Source organism: Thalassophryne amazonica, chromosome 22 (assembly GCF_902500255.1).
Source record: "Thalassophryne amazonica chromosome 22, fThaAma1.1, whole genome shotgun sequence".
Classification (NCBI taxonomy): domain Eukaryota; kingdom Metazoa; phylum Chordata; class Actinopteri; order Batrachoidiformes; family Batrachoididae; genus Thalassophryne; species Thalassophryne amazonica.
In genome coordinates this window covers 32,354,699-32,377,413 of record NC_047124.1, presented here as the reverse complement: position 1 = coordinate 32,377,413, position 22,715 = coordinate 32,354,699, and the positions used below count along the sequence as shown (strand labels likewise).

At 40.9% G+C, this 22,715-nt stretch overlaps 1 protein-coding gene and 1 long non-coding RNA gene across 2 annotated transcripts in view; one reads left to right on the top strand and one right to left on the bottom strand.

The window, feature by feature from the left end:
* plxna4 (plexin A4) overlaps positions 1–22,715 on the bottom strand; it is a 658,913-nt gene that overhangs the window by 122,757 nt on the left and 513,441 nt on the right. The window contains exons 12-14 of the mRNA XM_034163939.1: positions 22,343–22,533; positions 11,569–11,720; positions 3,092–3,215 (exon numbers count right to left, since the gene is read on the bottom strand). Of these exons, the coding sequence (XP_034019830.1) occupies positions 3,092–3,215; positions 11,569–11,720; positions 22,343–22,533 (467 nt within the window). The remainder of the gene's footprint in view (positions 1–3,091; positions 3,216–11,568; positions 11,721–22,342; positions 22,534–22,715) is intronic.
* The window catches only part of LOC117504477, a 757,689-nt gene that overhangs the window by 590,879 nt on the left and 144,095 nt on the right, over positions 1–22,715 (top strand). The gene's annotated exons all lie outside the window — the stretch shown is intronic.

The following is a 22,715-nucleotide window of genomic DNA, read 5'->3' as shown; positions in this document are numbered from 1 at the left end:
GCCTCTTAGGACTAAGAGGGCCACCTCCAGTTTCCTGCCAACCTCGATCCACCTGCTGAACAGCAGCTAATGTGACTAGTTCTTTAAGCAATCTGTGCTTGGCTTTTCCTGGCTTTTGTAATTATATTTATTAAGTGTTGAAGTGTTGATTTTTATGGAATTTTATCATGTATGAAATGTGTGTTTCTGCTCGTGCTGGCGCTTTGTCTGCAAATGAAGTTCCTGCTGGATAAATAAAGTTATTTATATATATATATATATATATAGCACACATTTATTACATATAATAATAACTATTCATACAGGATTTTCTCAGGAATCAAAGCACTAAACAAAATGAACTCCAGTAATAAAAGAGAAAATCCAAACAATAAAAGTACACTACAACAATATGTGAAAATCCCAAATTAGAGATGATAATACAGAAAAGGGTGCAACTTTTTTTTTCCTTCCCTCTTCTGGAGGCATTTCTTGACAGGTGGGACATACACTACATGTACATATACTTATACTATACTTTGTGCCTTCTGCCTTAGTTTGTGCTCAAAATGGAGTTGGACATGGCCCAAAAGTCCTATGTGGTTTTGAATACTACAGCTCTTCAGGATAGGGCCCTGTGAGTTTGAGAGTGCTGGTCAAAGTGTTGATGTACTTAACCACAGTTATTGGACATTATGCATTAAAAATTGTAAAAAAAAAAAAAAAATACAGTGGTCCCTCGTTTATCGCGGTGCAGGAGTTGCATTCTAAAAATAACCCGTGATAAGCGAAATCCGCAAAGTAGTCAGCGCTATTTTTTGCAATTATTATAGATGTTTTAAGGCTGTAAACTCCTCACTACACACGTTATACACTTTTCTCAAACAGGCATTAACATTTTCTCACTTTTCTTACTTGTGTAAGCACTCTCTTTTTTTTTCTGGGCAAGAAGATTATAAACAGACACACGCAGAGCTCTCCCTTCGCTCACTGCCTCCAGAGGTACGGATGCGGGACCTGCAAAGAATCCAAGTCCTCTCTCGGTGGCCACGGAGCTCTGCGGCTGCGGTCAACATCTGCATCAAAACAGCGAGCGTAGTCTCTGGACCTGTTGCCAGATTTGGCGCAGCTCCGCACAGCAGACAGGAGGGCGGTGTGAGTAGCCCGCTGCTGTGTTTACCAAGCCCGCAGACTCAGTAAGCGCATCGGAGGCAGTGAGAGCAATTGTGGTGATGCCGACTGGTGCCGCGACCGGCCCGCCTGATAAGGACGCAGAACACAATGCGCTTTTAAAAAAGCATGCAAAATTGCATGAGAAAAAATCCGCGAAACTGCCAGGCCGCGAAAGGGGAACCGCGTTATAGCGAGGGACCACTGTATACAGATTATTATAAGTTGCCCGTAAGAGCAGGGACACAACTGTAGGTAAATTTTTGGCTGTCAGCCCATCTTATTTTTGGCAAAAGTTAACTTCTTGAATGAAGAAACAGGGCCCGAATGAAGAATGAAGAAACAGCCGCGCATTTGAGCAGCTTTTGTCACCATCTAGCGGCCAATATGAGCATTTCAAGGACTGCTGTACAATTTAGTAAAAAAACAAAAACAACAACAACAACAAAAAAAAAACCCAGGCATTTATAAATGTCATAAATGCATGATTTTTTTTTTTGGCAGGCAGAGCTGTGACCTCCCAGTATTAATGTATAACTAGAAACACTCTGAGAGCGCAAACCTCCGCCAAGGCCATAGGGTCATTGACGTCACATGGAATACCCTTTGGCAAAGAGACTTATTCCACGTTGTTTCATGCATCTACTGTCATGTTTCAGATTCACTGGTTATCCCTCTGGGGTCCCAGGGCATTTTTTGTACAGTTCACTCGCCTGGCATAAATGTTTTATTATTGCTGTTAACAGCTCTCCCTGCATCCCACAATCAAGTTTTATGTCTCTTTTTTTTTTCAGGACAACCACTTTCAAAATATATATATACTATAGTTGTGTTTTATAAGTGTAATAAAGGTTTACAATCAGAAATAAGAAAGGAAAAAGTAAAGCGGAAATAATTTTCCACACATATTATTATGTGTGTGTATTGTTCAACACACACAGCAAACTATAATAAACTAGTAACACATCACTCCTAAAAACAATCTTTGGTGTGTCACGTGAGGTGAATCTGCCCTACAATTAGATTTTGGAAAACCATTTGACGGTGAACCAATTCCGATTGGACACTCACATTGCTCACGTCATCACACAGCTTCTATGAGGAGTACAAGATGGTGGACGGTGGCTCGACTGTCCGCAGAGTTAAATTTTCAGCAAAAACTAAAAAAAGTAAGTTTCTATCTCATATCATTAAAAAGTTATTTATAATTTAGTAAAGCTTGGTATCAGCTGTCGTATATGACGGTGTCGGCTCCAGAGGGTTAAACACTTAGATCTTCAGCAAATATATTTATAAAGAGAAACTGCATGAATTACACAAGTTTTTTTTTCTAATAACAACTTTATTCAATGAGGAGAAACAAATGCTAAATTATTGTTGTGTCATAACTTAATTGTTGTTCAGCCTTTGTGAACCGTCTTCATGAAGTTAGATGCAAAAATGTTGAAATTGGCCCTATCCTGCAATGTTAAAGAATCATTAAAAAATTACTGGATCCAGATCGTGTTCTGGATCATTACCAAAATTTAATGACTTCTAGGTTAGGCCAAGATACACCCCTGGTAAAAATTTCATTGAAATCCGTTGAGGATTTTTTGAGTAATCCTGCTAACAAACCAACCAATAAACAAATGGACGTGACCGAAAACATAACCTCCTTGGTTTAATCTTAATATTACTAACCCTACCCCCCCAACCCTAACCATAAACCTCCATATGCCCCCCCCCCCCCCCCGCCCGCATCACTTTTAATTTTGTGCAGCCATCACCGAATGTATTAGAATGAATTTGTACAAAAATTTGCACTTTTCATGACAATATCACGGACCAATAGACTAACATATATAATATATATAAATATATAAGACTAATATATTTTGTGATGCTGAATCACGACATGCCGTGAGATATGGTAGGAATAACACATTTTTTCTTAACTTACCACAAAGTAGTAGTACTTGGAGGACTTTGCCATAAATTCTTGTCTGCATTCTCCGACCCCAACACAGACCTGCACATTCCCAGTGTACTGGCTTTTCTCTGCTTTCCCCATCTCACACACAATCCTAGGGAAAAAAAAAAAGAATTTCATCCATTTTGGAATAAGGCTGCAACATAAAAACTTGAAAAAAGCGAAGCGCTGTGAATATTTTCTGGATGTACAGTATTTCTAACATATTTAACAAAGAAACCCATGTGTTAAAATAACCACACAACAACCTCAAAGGGCAGCTTACGCATCAAGAATGGACCTAAACATATGCTAAAACCTCACTAACCCAATTTGTGATTTGGCAGTGAGTTCACCTCCTGCACGCTGCCAAGTTGGGAGTGAAATGAAAAGTCTATCCTTTTACATATGACCTCGAATTCAGCGCTTCCTTCTGCTGGGTCAGCGTTTGCTTAGGAAGTGCTGGCACATAACTTACTTTCTTAGCAGGAGCAGCGCTGCGTGTGATGATAAAACAACTTTAAACTTGTTTAAAATAATTTAATAGGTGGCACCTGGAAGCACCCAAAGCACCGGATTAAACTTAATGTCACCTAAATATAACCTCTCAGGGCTTCACAAAGTGATGATGTTACTGGGTCCTGAGTTGTTCTTGCAGTCTCTGCTGCTGGATGTGGACGACTACATAGAATTCCAATTATCCCGGTGTACAGATTCGGTACAGGCAGCATTTCTGTGTCGCTCTCAAACTTGTTCAATTTTTACAGACACACAAGGACACACATTTTCATAAACACCCAGAGGTAATGATTTGAGTTGCTATGGCGATGGGGTCAGGCTAAAATTTCTGTGTGGAACTAAAATGTCCTTTAGACAGCTTTGGGAATGTGTGAAGCGGCATTATATCATCAATCCCCGTGGATAAATCCCAGCTAATCAATCTGAAATTCCACAAAATAAAAATACTTAAAATGTATATTTTAGCAAATTAAATAGCTAATTATTTCAGTTGGTTTGTTTCATCATAGTATTTATGAAATATGAGTTGATAATCAATCAATTCAATCAATTTTATTTATATAGCGCCAAATCACAACAAACAGTTGCCCCAAGGCGCTTTATATTGTAAGGCAAGGCAATACAATAATTACGTAAAAACCCCAACGGTCAAAACGACCCCCTGTGAGCAAGCACTTGGCGACAGTGGGAAGGAAAAACTCCCTTTTAACAGGAAGAAACCTCCAGCAGAACCAGGCTCAGGGAGGGGCAGTCTTCTGCTGGGACTGGTTGGGGCTGAGGGAGAGAACCAGGAAAAAGACATGCTGTGGAGGGGAGCAGAGATCAATCACTAATGATTAAATGCAGAGTGGTGCATACAGAGCAAAAAGAGAAAGAAACACTCAGTGCATCATGGGAACCCCCCAGCAGTCTACGTCTATAACAGCATAACTAAGGGATGGTTCAGGGTCACCTGATCCAGCCCTAACTATAAGCTTTAGCAAAAAGGAAAGTTTTAAGCCTAATCTTAAAAGTAGAGAGGGTGTCTGTCTCCCTGATCTGAATTGGGAGCTGGTTCCACAGGAGAGGAGCCTGAAAGCTGAAGGCTCTGCCTCCCATTCTACTCTTACAAACCCTAGGAACTACAAGTAAGCCTGCAGTCTGAGAGCGAAGTGCTCTATTGGGGTGATATGGTACTATGAGGTCCCTAAGATAAGATGGGACCTGATTATTCAAAACCTTATAAGTAAGAAGAAGAATTTTAAATTCTATTCTAGAATTAACAGGAAGCCAATGAAGAGAGGCCAATATGGGTGAGATATGCTCTCTCCTTCTAGTCCCCGTTAGTACTCTAGCTGCAGCATTTTGAATTAACTGAAGGCTTTTCAGGGAACGTTTAGGACAACCTGATAATAATGAATTACAATAGTCCAGCCTAGAGGAAATAAATGCATGAATTAGTTTTTCAGCATCACTCTGAGACAAGACCTTTCTAATTTTAGAGATATTGCGTAAATGCAAAAAAGCAGCCCTACATATTTGTTTAATATGCACTTTGAATGACATATCCTGATCAAAAATGACTCCAAGATTTCTCACAGTATTACTAGAGGTCAGGGTAATGCCATCCAGAGTAAGGATCTGGTTAGACACCATGTTTCTAAGATTTGTGGGGCCAAGTACAATAACTTCAGTTTTATCTGAGTTTAAAAGCAGGCAATTAGAGGTCATCCATGTCTTTATGTCTGTAAGACAATCCTGCAGTTTAGCTAATTGGTGTGTGTCCTCTGGCTTCATGGATAGATAAAGCTGGGTATCATCTGCGTAACAATGAAAATTTAAGCAATGCCGTCTAATAATACTGCCTAAGGGAAGCATGTATAAAGTGAATACAATTGGTCCTAGCACAGAACCTTGTGGAACTCCATAATTAACCTTAGTCTGTGAAGAAGATTCCCCATTTACATGAGCAAATTGTAATCTATTAGATAAATATGATTCAAACCACCGCAGCACAGTGCCTTTAATACCTATGGCATGCTCTAATCTCTGTAATAAAATTTTATGGTCAACAGTATCAAAAGCAGCACTGAGGTCTAACAGAACAAGCACAGAGATGAGTCCACTGTCTGAGGCCATAAGAAGATCATTTGTAACCTTCACTAATGCTGTTTCTGTACTATGATGAATTCTAAAACCTGATTGAAACTCTTCAAATAGACCATTCCTCTGCAGATGATCAGTTAGCTGTTTTACAACTACCCTTTCAAGAATTTTTGAAATTCTTGAAAGGGTAGTAAGTAAATAAGATGTACTTTCTTATATATGACATTTTATTTATCTAAAAATAGACATATGCAATTAAAAGTAAACAAGGTAAAATGAAATTAAAAACTAATAACAAAAAGGTAGCAACTTATTTAGTACATAGGTACATTATTGTCTCACATACTTCATCCCTTGACAATAAAAATTCATTATTAAAATCAGAGTCCCTAATTTGTACAAGCGCTTGAACATCAACTTCACTTGTTGACTCCACAAATCTCTTGTGTATTAAAGCTTCACCATGACCCTTACTCATATTTTGTATGTGAAACTGGTCTAAACCATATAAATGACATAAGTATAGCAAATTATAACCAGTTCTTGACAACTGAGTCCTTAGACACAATTGAAATGAATGGTGTACAACAGGATTATCATGTGTAAGTCCTACAATAACATGATTAATGAACCTTGTATGTATCAAAAATCATGTTAAAGAATACCACAAATATGGGGTAGTAACTTCTTATGAGTCATGTATGGTAATTTAAAAAGATGTCTCTAAGCCTTTCTCCATGCAGTACCAAAACTTATCAAGACCATTACCAGTTAAGTTACAAAATCTACGACCATATTAAACTGTACAGTATGTACTGAACAGTTTACCCTTAAGATCAGAGCTGACTGCATTTAAATCACCAATAAATGCATTCAATTTACAACTGAAATCACTGACAATATTCTGCACCATTAGATTACTCCTGTTGGCGTCAATCTTGTACCCTATCTAATATTTGTACATGGCTGACCATCTCACCATTAACCAAAAACCCAGGATCAGAAGCTAAATCAAAAGAATTATTATGAATCACAGCCAATAAATTTGGCTATAATCTGTTCTTTTGAGTAGTTTTTAGGAAAATACTGGGACATATGCGCCAAGATCCTTTATTACATATATTTAATCCAGTTGCAGTTCGTAATTGGAAAATGCCGTCACTGTGTTGCAGCGCTGTTTTCTTATTTTATGGCCCCTTCACACATGGCACAAATAAGTAGGAATCAGGGCGAATCACGGCGAAACAGCCTGCACAAAAAACATCGAGCCAACATCGGGAGGGACACACAGTTTGGGCAGGTGTGAACAATCCCGCTGCGACGGTTTCGGCCCGACACGTGTCCTGTGGATGGCGCGCCACAGGACAGATGCCACGTCATGTGGAACAGAGCTCACGTGGGTGATGTGACATTCAGATGGCCCGCTGCGTTTTATTATCTGACGGTCCGTTTCACCTGCGGCAACCTGTCAATGTGCGTGCCGTGTGCTCGCTTGCTGCAGCCCGTCGCAACAGCGATATATGTTTTAATGTATGTCCACATGAGGACAGCAAGCAGACACACACTTGTCACAGTGGACAGTTGTTAGTTCATGTCCGTCAAAACACGGTACGTGTTCCCCAGCTGGGATGTACAGAACCAGAGATCTCAACAGCTGCTGCTATCGTCAGACACGCCCCCTGTCAGTTCAGCACACACACCAACGTGTCACTCTGTTTCTGTGTTAGGTGATCTTTTTTTTTTACTTATTTATGTAATTGTGTATGTAGGTAGTGTAGTACTCATTAATATACCTGACTGGGCTGTGGTCTCTTTTGTAATGTGACATGTCATGTGCACTGAGCCGCCATCCACCTGTCAGTGTGCTGTGATCAGCTGACAGGTGGCTCACTGTGCTGTGTGCACTAAGACATGGCTATCCTGCCCCACATGTGATCATGCCTGTACATACATATAAGCATTTTATGCAAGTGTGCTCCCCCACTTGCCACATGTGTAGGGGGCACGAAACACACATACGCCACATGTGTTTCAGGGGCAGTGGGGGGAACGCAACACGTGCACACATGCGAGACACATGCACCACATGTGTGCTTTTTGCAACACCAAACTCATGGGGACACTTAGACAAATTTCACATGTAGTTCGAAAATGATTGTCTGCTGACTGTTTTCGTGCCAACACTGCAAATGGCCACACATTTTCAGCGGTGTTGGATGTTCATGTGTGTCACCTGGAATTTGATCGACACCTGCCGTGAGAGAGATCGAATGGGCTCTCACAGGGCACTCTCTGTCTTTCAGCCGCTGGTGCGCGTGAATAGTTGTAGCAACAAGGGTAAGAGGTGTTGGAGGCAGCTCTGATTTTTCACGAATGTCATGCAATTCCTCCTCCTCGTGCTAGTCGGCTTAAAGCGTGTTATGTGTGAAGGGGCCCTTAGAAATGTTACATTCTTTACATAATGTATTGTATAATTATCTTCACCTTAGGGTCTGACATCGTACCTAACGTTAGAAAGAAATAAAAATAAAAATACATGCTTACATAGACAGATCATAACATAAATACATACTTGGTAACATTAGGTTGCTAATGTGATGCTATCGTGATGCTATCATGAAATCTCATGAACAGGCTATATTTATCATTACAATGGGCTAACATCACAAAACAATGCTAATGGGCTAACATTAACATGTGATGCCTCCATTATAAGAGACAGAATTTGTAATGTGCTTAAAAACTACATATTTACAAATGTGTTCAGATGCTAACATAAATACATACACACTAACGTTAGCCTGTTACAGATGCTAACACAATGTTAACATGAGGCTAATGTCATCATTAAAACTTAGTATTAAAATTGTCCAACATCCCATTAAATAAGGCTAATGGGCTAACATTAGCATTGTCTCCATTGTGAGCGATGGGATTTGGGCCTGAGAGGATTATGATATAGACGTTACAATGATTGATTGAATTAAAAAAATGCTATTATCTGATTAGACAGTATTCTTCACAGGAACATGGATCTCATTTTCATTACAATCCACCCTCCTCAGGTGCAGCAGAATAAATGTCAGCAGGTTCTGTTGTACAGAAATCTGCCTGCACGTTATACACCAAAAGAATTTCATACTGCAGATCTGCACATCACAAATACTTCCTTTTTCTAGGCAACATGAAAGTCTGGGGTTTAATTCCACCCATGGCCACTGGGTCAACATTTAAGCATGCTCCAATCATTTTGACAAGTACACTACATTATTTGATTCATCATAAAAAAATTCAAGAAAGTATACCTGGAATATCTATGACTGGATTTAATGGAGTTATGTGGTTATAAACAGCAAAAAAGTGACAAAGGTCAATTTTAGTTTGGACAAGGGTCAAAAGTTGCACCAGTTTTGGTCAAACATGATGCAAATTATTGGCTGAGCTACTGTATTTTCCAATTTGTGTGTGTGTGTGTGTGTGTGTGTGTGTGTGTGTGTGTGTGTGTGTGTGTGTGTGTGTGTGTGTGTGTGTGTGTGTGTGTGTGTGTGTGTGTGTGTGTGTGTGTGTGTGTGTGTGTGTGTTTTTCGAGTCTGGGAGGCCTTGTAACGTATACTTAAAAATCATGCATTTTTTATTTGAATAGTAATTCTAGTAACTGTTTATACAAGACTTTCATAGGAAAGAAAGCATATAACAAAAACTCCAATATTTAAATTAAAAAAATATGCCAATAATAAATACACTACAGCAATGCACAAAAATCCCAAATTAATGACCTGATAATACAAAAAAAGATGCGAGTTATACTCTGGTCTGACTTTTATATGGGCTTTTCCTTTTCAAGAGGCCTTTTATTAACAAGTGCGTCTTACTATACTACGGAAAATTGGGTAAATTTGGTAAAGGAATAATTTGCACCACATGTCATGCTTAGTTATCACATTACAGGGTAACATATGTCTTATGTCCTAATGGCCACTGGACGTAAACCTTGTTTGACTTTTACTTTGGAGATCAAACATTCAACATAATCAAAATGAGCATTGTAAAGTGCTTTGAGTGTCTGATGCAGATGGAAAAGTGCTATATAAATTCAGCCCATTTACCATAGACAGTCCAAACTATACCTTTTTGAAGTCCTTATGATGAGACAAATAATATGGTATATACTTTTCAATATGACTGGAGTTTTTAAATGTCAACCCCTGTGTACTTTTTGGGATGGCCACCATACATTTTGCATTGTTAAGGCAGTGCCTTTAATGCCATAGGTATTAAAGGCACTGCGCTGCGGTGGTTTGAATCATATTTATCTAATAGATTACAATTTGTTCATGTAAATGGGGAATCTTCTTCACAGACTAAGGTTAATTATGGAGTTCCACAAGGTTCTGTGCTAGGACCAATTTTATTCACTTTATACATGCTTCCCTTAGGCAGTATTATTAGACGGCATTGCTTAAATTTTCATTGTTACGCAGATGATACCCAGCTTTATCTATCCATGAAGCCAGAGGACACACACCAATTAGCTAAACTGCAGGATTGTCTTACAGACATAAGGACATGGATGACCTCTAATTTCCTGCTTTTAAACTCAGATAAAACTGACGTTATTGTACTTGGCCCCACAAATCTTAGAAACATGGTGTCTAACCAGATCCTTACTCTGGATGGCATTACCCTGACCTCTAGTAATACTGTGAGAAATCTTGGAGTCATTTTTGATCAGGATATGTCATTCAAAGCGCATATTAAACAAATATGTAGGGCTGCTTTTTTGCATTTACGCAATATCTCTAAAATTAGAAAGGTCTTGTCTCAGAGTGATGCTGAAAAACTAATTCATGCATTTATTTCCTCTAGGCTGGACTATTGTAATTCATTATTATCAGGTTGTCCTAAAAGTTCCCTGAAAAGCCTTCAGTTAATTCAAAATGCTGCAGCTAGAGTACTGACGGGGACTAGAAGGAGAGAGCATATCTCACCCATATTGGCCTCTCTTCATTGGCTTCCTGTTAATTCTAGAATAGAATTTAAAATTCTTCTTCTTACTTATAAGGTTTTGAATAATCAGGTCCATTCTTATCTTAGGGACCTCATAGTACCATATCACCCCAATAGAGCGCTTCGCTCTCAGACTGCAGGCTTACTTGTAGTTCCTAGGGTTTGTAAGAGTAGAATGGGAGGCAGAGCCTTCAGCTTTCAGGCTCCTCTCCTGTGGAACCAGCTCCCAATTCGGATCAGGGAGACAGACACCCTCTCTACTTTTAAGATTAGGCTTAAAACTTTCCTTTTTGCTAAAGCTTATAGTTAGGGCTGGATCAGGTGACCCTGAACCATCCCTTAGTTATGCTGCTATAGACGTAGACTGCTGGGGGGTTCCCATGATGCACTGAGTGTTTCTTTCTCTTTTGCTCTGTATGCACCACTCTGCATTTAATCATTAGTGATTGATCTCTGCTCCCCTCCACAGCATGTCTTTTTCCTGGTTCTCTCCCTCAGCCCCAACCAGTCCCAGCAGAAGACTGCCCCTCCCTGAGCCTGGTTCCGCTGGAGGTTTCTTCCTGTTAAAAGGGAGTTTTTCCTTCCCGCTGTCGCCAAGTGCTTGCTCACAGGGGGTCGTTTTGACCTTTGGGGTTTTTACGTAATTATTGTATGGCCTTGCCTTACAATATAAAGCGCCTTGGGGCAACTGTTTGTTGTGATTTGGCGCTATATAAATAAAATTGAATTGAAATTGAATTAAGCGATAATGATTACATCTAAATTATCACCTGGCTCATAGACCATTACTGAAAATGACGAGGTGGACGCGGCTTGTACCATGTTGTGCTGCTGGTATGAATATCGATGTGACTTACTGTTCAGCCGGGATGTATCCTTCACGTATGGGCGTGCATTCCACTTCAGCCACCTTCACGTTACCCTGAATCTCTCTGAAATCCAGGCCCAGGTTCTCCCCGCGGATGGTCACGAGTGTGCCGCCCTCCCTGGGTCCTCGAAGCGGGGTGATCTGCAGAAAGTCAAAGCGACACTGCTGATTTCTGGATAAGCCATCAGCACGTTTACCGAGAGGAATCCGATTGGACTGTCAGGTATGATTAAGGGGAAGACGACGGGATGTGTTGTGATTCAAGTATCAGTAAAATTCAGCACAAATAATAACAACATTCCGCTGACAGCAGGAATGATCTACCAGAGGAGTCACCTGTCAGCAAAGACAGAAACATCTCATCAGCAGCCTTCTTCTGCACACGTGGATAAACACATGCACTCCAAATGACAACTCACTATTTGTCTCATGTTCTCATTATAGTTTAATATAATACCTGGAATGTTTTCAAACACATCTATAATACCTCCAATAACTGTGGAATGACAAGTACAGTACACTGTTTAAAAAAAAGAAAAAGGATAAAAAAATGTTTGTGCACCTGGTTGCAGTTTCAAAGTTGACTATGTGCAATTTCAAATATTTTATGATGGCTGCACTTGTGATATCCAGACCAATACAATACTGCCACACGTTCTAAATTCTACTCTGTAAAACAGAAAAAGTTGAGAAAATCTGGACGAAGTATAAAAAGTCAAAAAGTAATAAATCACTAAGAAATGTGGACGAAAGATCCTGAACTTTTCCCATCAACAAAACGAAAGGAACAAAAAACAAAACTAACATAGAAAAACGAAGAGTATGTTGACCTTGACGCTTTAAATGAAACCAAAACGAAACATTCACGATGAAGTTTTCGAAAGCGGGTATAAAACCGAGCACAGCCAGCCTTGTCTCCATTTCTGTACTTGTCGGTGCGAGATTTTGTCTATCTTGACAACAGGTGCAAGATTTTGTTTGTCTTCATATTATGAGTTCTCGCGGCATGTCTGTACCTTGTGTACACTTTATCTGTGATAGTACTGTGATAGTACCTTTGACGAGTCCATGCATACATGGTGAACTGTCCGTGTCAGAAGAAGGCGACTCCCAAAGACACGCGCACACAGGCACACACAGGCACACACAGGCCAGCCACAAATGGTTGATATGTGCGTAAACAGTTAAAGCAGTTGATAAAATGTTAACGTTATTGTTTCTGTATGAAAATTTTGCTTTTTCGCCCCATAAATGACGATTCATTAGCAATACAAGGACGTTTCGTTCAGCTCCGCAAAGCTTTAGTTATTGATTCGTTCAGATAGCGTTGCGTTCGTCAACCTTCGTTCAATACGTAGGACATGGGAGGTTGAATGAAGTTGGACAAAACAAAACGCTAACGTTACGAAAACTAATCAAATAAGAAGCCATCAAGAACGAAGGCAAAACGAAATACGGATGAATTGAGGTTAGAATCCAATGAACGTCGACATTGTTTGACCTTTACTTTTGAGACCAAGCATTCAACCTAGTCAAAACTATTCCATTTATTAATCCTATTAGCTCAACCAATAATTTGCCCCACTTTTTACCAAAATTGGAGCAACTATAACTTTTGACCGCTGTAAAAACTGAAATTGATGTTCCTCACCATTTTTGCTATTTCTTACTCCATAACTCCATAGAATTCAGTCACAGATGATCCAAACTATACCTTCTTGAAATCTTTATGATCACACAAATCATGCAGTATAGATTTCAATATCATTGGAGCATCTTTTAATTTTGACCATTGCGTAATTCGTCCATTGTCCCCTACATAGTACAATCACCAGTGTTAAACTGACAGTGACAGTGAACATATAGTCCCACTCTGGCCAGAGTAGGACCATATGTACACTGGCAGTGTTAATTTAACACTGCCAAGTTTTACACTGGTGATTTTACTGTGGACCTGGCTGCTTATTGAAAATTAAAGTGGCTAGTTGTTTTTTCAAAAGAGTAATGTCTAAGGTACATTTGTGCTGAATTTGGTGCTTGCTTCACCATTTTAAAGATTCCTCTGTAAATATTCTGTTATCTGCTGCACCACAAAATTTAATCACCTCTTGATATCACACACCAGTGCTGGCTGCTTCACCCACGTGCATGGTAAGGATCTTAAAATAAAAATAAAAATCCCTGACTGGGACATCTTTAAAATACAGCCGAAGTGCAGAACACTCACTGTGATATATTTGGTTCTATTTTTAATGTTACATAATTTTTCTGTGAAAACGTGCACAGCATGTGCTTGTTGAAGAATGACAGAGCAGGTGGTGTCAGACGAATGACAATAAATGACACCGTAAATGCTTGAGTGGCCGCTAAGGGGTCACGACAAGGGGGCAAGCAATTGTCACTTCTCAATCCTACGTTCATTGAATACCACAGATGTATTACAAATGACGAATGCAAACCGTAACATCGGGAGACACCTGACCAATAATCACTGGGCCCTTTGATTTATCCGTAACATCTCTCACTGTTGATGAGGCGCCTCAGACATCCATCAACACTTTACTCACACAATTACCTTTTTTTTGGCCTGCGAGTGTGTGTGTGAGGCGGCGTGGTTTCGGGCCGGCCCAGATGGATGGATGTTAGACACAGACACAGGACAGTCTGCTCCGATCCGTCTCTGCCAAATACATGTCTGCACCGCTGCAGGCTGCGAGGGCCCAACTTTAATGGTGGCGTGTCCTCATCTTCAAGAAAAATTACCATCCCGAGGATTTTCAATGGGGACACCATCCTTAATGTTTCTGTGCTCAGGTTCTCACTGGCGACGTGAGACCCCTCCGAGGAGTTCCCCAGTGGAAAACGTGGTGGATGTGTGGACCGATTCTGTGCAGTGTTGTACTAGGGGAGCTACGACCACTACCTTTGCACCCCCCCAGGACTAAATCAAACCAACTGTTTTAGGTTCCTTAGATGACCCCAAAACACAATCAGGATGTTCCCAAAAATAAAAACTGGCCTCAAGCCAGTTATCCAAGATGGCCACCAAAATAGTTTTTTTTTTTTCACTAAAACGCCTTTACACAACATATAAACAACTTAAATATCACAAGAGTTTCAATGGGAAGACCATTGCTGGTCACAGCAAACTCATTTGTGCCTAAACTAAATTCATTCATGGGTTTAAGATTCAAAATGGCATCCAAAATGGCCATCAATAGACCCTTATCATAAAATACATAGTAGGAACAAACAATAGATTTAATAATGACAGAAATCATTGGTGTTTTAGAGAACACCATCTTGGATAACTGGCTTGAGGCCAGTTTTTATTTTTGGGAACATCCTGATTGTGTTTTGGGATCATCTAAGGAACCTAAAAAAGTTGGTTTGGTTTAGTCCTGGGTGGGGGGTGCAAAGGTAGTGGTCGTAGCTCCCCTAGTATTGATTATCTTTGTTTTACTCAAGATCTTAATTTGATTATTTGACTAAGCAGCGGATCGTGAATGAGCTTAAAAGGAACGGGCCAATCAGGCGACTGTGGTGAGCTCACACCAGGTCCCGTGGTTTTCAGGTGGGAGACATCGTTATTGTGTGCTGCAGTGCCTCTGATTAACACGCCTCCCAGCTGATAGCTCAATAACAAACAGCCTTCTGGGAATCACGGGGCTAGAATACGTGCAATTAAAAAGATGGCACGCTCGCCTTTTATTAGTAAATGCAAAGAAGAGCAAAGCGGGAGAAGGACTTTTAAGTGAAAGAGTGAAGGAAGAAGGCAGAGAATGAGAGAGACGTAATGAGCCGTTGATTAGATTTGTGACTTTGACAAGATAATTGATGATGAGGTAGAGGCGAACACTTAATCACTTCTCTCTCTCCGTTTGCCTTTCCATCTTTCTATACGAGTCTCCGGCGCTCATATTGCTGATGGGAGATGTCATTATAATGAAGCGTATTAGAATGCATTAGAGTCCCGGTCGTCTTGGATAGTCCTCACTCCTCACCGGCTGACAGTTTTTATGGGAGACGTGAGAAGGCTGCAATATGGCCCTGCTGCACCCTCAGGGACGCATGAAGAAATACAGGACCAATCTGCAGCAATAAATCCACAGCTCAGAGGCAAGACAAACACTCGTGGACATGGAGGGACGGAGACGCGTGCAGACGGGCCTCGAAACTCTTTGCTAAGCAAAACAAGGGACAAAATATCACCAGCGTCTCATCACTGTACTTGTCACTTGGATGCACTGAGGTCAGAAAAGCAATTTACACTGGGGGAAACTTCAACTTTCCTCACATGGAACTGTTTAAGTGTCTAGAAAATCTACCCAGCAACAGCGAAGGTTTGAAACTGACGCAAGCTTTCTTCGCGTCAGAATTAAAGGTATAGTCGATGATCTTTTCTGAAGCATTTTCTGCTCTAGTACTTCAAATCTGCTTTACACGCTGATAGCAGCCAATTAATTAAGTGCTTTAAATGAAAAGTAAACATCCACCTGTGGACGTTGCAGGAATGTAAAATGCTTGACCAATCATCTTGCTCGGGTTGCGAAAAAGCATTGGCTGTTGTGTGTGTGTGTTTGTATCCATGCGTGTCCTCCTTCTGGTTGACCCTCTGTCTCTGTCCTTGGTCTGTCCCCCCTGCGTCCGTGTGACTAGTCCTCTGTCTGTGTTTCATCTCCCCTGTCCCAAGTCCACTGTGTTATGTTTCCCCTGTGTCGGCTCACTGTTGAGTTCCATGTGATTTTGTACTTGTGTTCCTGGATTTAGTTTTTGGTTATTGTTCAGTTCTTTTTGCAGTTTGATTATGGATTGCCTCCTTTTTCATGTTAGTCTTCATGTCAGTTATCTGATGCACTCTTTATACACTTTTGAGTTCCACATTGGTTTACTGTATCTTATACTTGGATTTATATTTTAGTTCTGTTACTTCCTCTGTTGTGTTTTGTGATCTTGGTCATGTTTTATTTCTATTTACCTCTAGTTATTTACCTCTAGAGGTTTGTATTGTGTTTAGTCACCTTTTGTTTTTAGTTTTGTGATTGTTCTTCTTCTTAGGTTATGTTTTGTTATAGTTATGTTTTGTTTCCACTTCCCTTAGATGTCTGTTTAGTTTCTAGTCACCATTTTATTTTTAGAGTGTGGCTTGACCTTTGACCTTGTCGCACACCTGTCGTTCATTTGCTCATCAGTTGGTTTTGCTTTTAAGCCACACCTCTGTCCCTGTTTGTTTTCTAGTTGTTTCACGTTGCTTCGCGTTGGTTGTGAGTATTCAGAGATTGCCTGTTTTCTTTATGTACTTCTGTGTGATTCCTAGTGTTTTTATTCATTCCTAGGGCCTCTGTTTTGACTCTGCTTGTGTGTTTTTGTTAACCCTTTTTCCCCCACGCTTCATTTTTGCCTTTGTTTGGATTGTTTGCCATAATTGGGATAATAAATCACCTGAGTGTTTGCACCTACCTCTTACCTCATCGCTGCCTGCATTTTGGGTTCAACTCGACTTTGCTAGCTGGACATGCCACAACATGTCCTGTGAGGCTTCATCACGGCGTTGCTTTTTGTTCTGCGCCATGCGGCTCCGTCCCGACGCGCGAATTCCTCCGCACGTCTGTCTCAATGTGCCCAAAAAGTGCTACGTCGACCTCTTCTGCCATTTCTCTGTTAGTCAGACGACATCCCGGATCAACACAGCATTCCCTTTGGAAATGAACGGCACATTCCACTGTTACAGGAGTTTTTGTCATGAAATGCTCGTCCACAATTTCTCGGATAGTCACACGACTGAAAAGCCACCGAAAGCCGTCTGAATCTTCCGAATGGTGCAAGAGCTGGGCATGTTACAACATGTCCTGTGAGACCAACACGGAGGTGCTTTTGTCCCGCGCCATTAGCGGCTCCGTGGCCAATCCCTCTGCACCTCTTTCCATGACAAAAACTCCTGTAACAGTGGAATGTGCCAGAAAAAGTGCTATGTCCACATCGTCTGCCATTTCTCTGGTAGGCAGACGATGTCCTGGATCAACACAGCGTTCACTTTGCAAATGATCTGGTCGTTTCAGCCTGTCGATTGCCACTCGGAGCGCGGTGCGCCCTCAACCATTGTGCTCCGTCTTTAAACCGGTTGTAACACTCCTTAATCTGTGTGATCCCCATAGAATCGTCCCTGAAAGCCGTCTGAATCTTCCGAATGGTTTCCAACTGGCTGTCTCTCACAGTTTCTGGAAAAATTTGATGAGCAACGCTCCAAATTGTTCAGACATTTTCCTCGCAATGAAAATCCGACGAGGGGGGTGGACCACTGCTCACTCAAAGCCTGCTCACAGGCGAATGACGCAACCGACAGGCGTGGAAAAAACTCACGCATGCGCACGAAGGTTCAAGCTTGGCTGATGCAAGCACACATGATTCAAATCCATAAGGTTGTTGCAAAAAATAAAAAGGTCGGATACTTTTCTAACAGACCTCGTATCTTATGTATTATATTCCAATTCTAAGGTGGAACTATGCTAGTATACTAAGGTATCTCTAAACATCTAAAAAGGAAGAGTAAAATAGAAGAGTAGAAAAGAGTAGAGTAGAGCCACTTAGGTGCCTGGTCTTGAGAACCAGGGATGGTTTCAATGTTCATGTGATCAATGTGAAGGTGATATATGACCTACTCTGGCCAGAGTGGGACCATATGTACACTGTCAGTGTTAATTTAACACTGGTGATTTTACTGTGTATCTTTACCAGTTCTGTGAAGTAGCCATCTTAAATGTCCATTATAGTGAAGGTAAGTTCTTTTGGCTTCTCGCCATTTACACTCATTCAACACATTGAAGTTTTTTGCCAGATGCTAATCCTGATGCAACTTCACATTAAATGAAGAATGGGCATGCGTGGCCTTGAACCTTGAACCATTTGCTTTAACCACTTGGCCACCCATGCTGTCCTAAATGTGCCCTATAACATTGGTCCAACTCTTTATCTTGGTCTTTGAGCTTGACTTTTGACCTATTTTTCTCAAAACCAAGTTGCATTGTCCTTGGGTGACCCTCGATCATTCTACCAAGTTTGATCCAAATTAGAGCAAAATGTAAGTAGATCAAAACATAACTGAGTTATGTTCTTCACCGATGGGATCAAAAGCAACACCCACAAATGTGTTCCAGCTGCTCAAGGGTATAAAATTTATTGAATGAGACTGTGTTTGAGATTCACACTCCATCAATTAAAAGAAAAATCGTGACAAACCAAACTATCCAAACTCCAGCTGGTATCCTTCAGGTTCAAGGTGTCTTGGAGAAACAAGGTGCCTCCAAGGATCAGAATTAAAAAAGAGCTTTCTTTGTCAATGGATCTCTTTGACCACTTCATTCAGCCGAGCAGCAAGTGTATCTGATATTATCCTTCCTCTCAGTAAGGAGTTGAGAGTTTTCATCTTTCTTCTCTCACGCCATCCAAAGCTGTCTCTCCCCTGGACACCCGGAGGGATTCCCTTCTTGTTGTTTATAGCGAGGTTTTTGCTCTTGTCATTTCTAGTCAGCCACCATCTGTTCCTACTCTCTCCTCCTCAGAAAAAAAAGGACTCAGAGAAGAACCTGGAATCCATCATGAGGAAACAGGGGAGGAGAGGGGGTGGTCTTTGTCCTCTCTCAGCCTCATGCGACTCTATTCTGGCTCAGTCTGGTCATCCGTCAGCACCACTTTCATGTAATCCCAATTCATCCTCCCCTCCTTTCACCTGACCATTTTTCCATCCGTCTTACCTTTGTGTCCTCTTATCTTTCATTTCACTGACCCTCATCCCTCCTGCTGCTGCCGCTGCTCACATATCTTACAAGGGTCAAGACCATTCACCTCCCATGTGTCTGCAGTTTGAGGAACATGGCGGGTTAAGTGGGGTTTGAATCTGCGTGGAGTTGATTGATAACAGTCGATGTTGCATGGAACACACAGAGTCTGCGTGTGTAAGTGGATTCTCTCTCACTGATCCTCATGCATGGTAGAAAATGATGATTGTCCATCATCTGTTGACTGAGTGATCTTCAGCTACAACCCCTGTTATCTTGCACCTTTGCATATCTGTGGCAGTGAGTCCAAATCTGACCCTGATACAGTCTTGTTCCACAAATGGGCACAGCTGCAAGATGTGAGGCACGATTCCGCCCTCCCCTCACACCGGCGCTATCATGGGGAGTTATTTTAGCTATCTGGAAGCAATTGCAATAATGTTGCAGGGCAATTTTGTGGTATTGATACAACGATGTCATCATTTGCGCACCTGATTGTAGTTGACCTTCCACTCTGACAGTCACCGAACAACCCTGAGTGAAGTGACTTGGTTTGTTGTAATCACTCATGTCTGGATTTGCACAAAATAACTTGGAAACCCGTGAACAGATTTTCATGAAACGTGGTATACTAGGGGAGCTACGACCACTACCTTTGCACCCCCCCACCCACGACTAAACTAAACCAACTTTTTTAGGTTCCTTAGATGACCCCAAAACACAATCAGGATGTTCCCAAAAATAAAAAGTGGCCTCAAGCCAGTTAGCCAAGATGGCGTCCAAGGTAGCAGCTAAAATGGGTTTTTTCCACTAAAACACCTTTAAACAACATATAAACAACTTACATATCACATAGATTCAATGGGAAGACCATTGCAGGTCACAGCAAACTCATTTGTGCCTAAACTAAATTCATTCATGGGTTTAAGGTTCAAAATGGCATCCAAAATGGCCGCCAATAGACCCTTATTAAAATACATAGTAGGAAGTTGTTTATATGTTGTTTAAATGTGCACCATTACATAGTGTTAGTTATGATGTCACTAAAACATCATGAAATATTGTCATAGTCCAAAAAAAAAAACATATTTATTATGTGCACAGACAGGGTTTGAATTGTGCCTCCAATCCCTTTAATTTAGGAACACTCACATTTACATATGGAAAACCATCATGACCATGTCACACAGGCGTGGCTGAGAAAAGAAAAAGGACCATTTTTGTGCCATTTGGGTGATATGAAACCAACATCCTTGGTGGAAAGAAGGATGTCCTAAAAATCACCTAATGTTTTTAATGTAATCAAATTAACAATATTTGAAAATTATTTATATTATAGAAAGTCTATAAACATTCTAATGTAACATTTTGATAAGTGCTTTTTAGAAATGTATTGCAAATCTTTGAATGCAGTCAGAGCACAACCATTATTACCAACTGACAGACACCATCACAACTTTATGACATCATAAGGTGAGACAGTTAAAGAAAGAGTTCAAAGCAAACCCTAGTTTACAGTGTTAATAAAATGAAAGACATTACAGCAAAATATTTTCAGGCTGATCTATTAAAATATAAACGCCGCTTTCAATACCAGAAGACAACCTCACCAATATGTCATCAAAATTCATCTCCCAATTTTTAACATATTAAATAAACATGCAGCTCACATCATCTATGTCCCTCCTCTGTCATTTGGCGGAGACAAAAACATTATTTTGGTTCTTGCACATGCTGTCAGACTGAAAAGCTGATGGTGACAAAGAGCCCCAGCTGTTCTGCTGAAAACCAACTGCCATATCATCTCTGAGTGCGATTTCCCATCAGCGTGCTATAATCAAGGTGGAAGAATGCTCATTAAAGGTGTAGCCTCGTTTGATTTTCCACAAAATTGATGCAATTTGATTGATGTGGAAAGCTAATTAATTTAACGTACCTTTACTTTTGTGGTATATCACAAAATTACAGCTAATTTTATTGCCAGTAAGGCATTTATTTTGGGGGGATTCCAAAGCAAATACAGCGAGTTTGAATAAAATAATGTTGAAAGTAGCAGCTGATTCACTGGGTATGCACAAATTATTGCTACCTCCAGCACCCATTACCGTAAATGGAGATGTGCAAGTAAAATCGAACAGCAGCTGGAGTGACTGACTTCTGAAGTTGTGGCGGCTTGACTGCATTGTTTATTAGCTATGTCCATTACATTCTGCTTCAATGTTACAGCTCTAATTTTAGGCTGAAGGCAGCTGACACAAACAGACTCTACAAGCTCATCAGGAGAGCTGGCTCTGTCCTGGGGGTTGAGCTAGAGTCTGTGGTGGAGGTGTCAGAGAGGAGGATGTTGAGGAAAGTGCTCAGCATCTGGGACAGCACCTGCCACACTGATGTACTGTCCGAGCACCTTCAGCCACAGATTGAGACCACCAAGGTGCACCACAGAATGCCATGGGAGGTCTTTCTTACCTGTGGCAATTCACCCCCCCCCCCCCCCCCACAGTATGAATATGTAATGAGTTATTCAGAGTCATTCAGTTACTCAGAGTTATGTACAATATTGTCGAACATCTTGTGCAAATGCTTTAAAAAAATTGTTCACTGTTTACTGTCACTGTTTCTGTACTCTGGCAAAAACGTACGTCAGGATAAATAAATGTGATGTTATTCTTATTCTTAATAGAAAAAATTGGGGTCTAGGGGCACTTTCAGTCAGAAGGTCTACTATGCTTCTTTGGCATTCATCGGTCAGAGAAGCCATCCACCTTATTGACTGTGCATCATAAATTCTTGTCATCTGGGTAAAAACTCAAAATTGTTTCCAGACGCTGTGAATTTTGGTCATGTAAGGCTGCAAATCCTTTATTTGAAAACTAAGGAATAAACATCTTTTTTCAGCTTAATGCTAAAAAATCAAAAGGGACTATTGCTCTTAATGTGTGCTCTCTGTGCTGTGACGTACTGATGCATTTGCATGTTGGTGTGGTTCACCTGTGTGATCCGTGGGTGTGTGCATTTGCTGTTGATGCCATTGTGCTCCAGCCACTGGTTCTCAGGGTGCAGGCAGTGCTGCTTGAGTGTGCAGCGGCTCTCCGCTTTGCACCAAACACACCCAAACAGAGGGTCCGCCTTCAGACATAAACCGCAGCTTCCACGCTGGGCGTCGCACTTGTACAGGTGGACTGTGCAGGAGGGAGCCAGAAAGAGGGACAAACGAAGAGAATCTTCTATAATGACTGACAATCACTTCGTAACACAAACACTGAAATCTGTTTATCCATCTACACATCAGCTGTTGCACAAAAGTGATATTCATACGGTCTCGACGTATACGTTCCTCCACTTCCTCCCGCTGATTTGCATA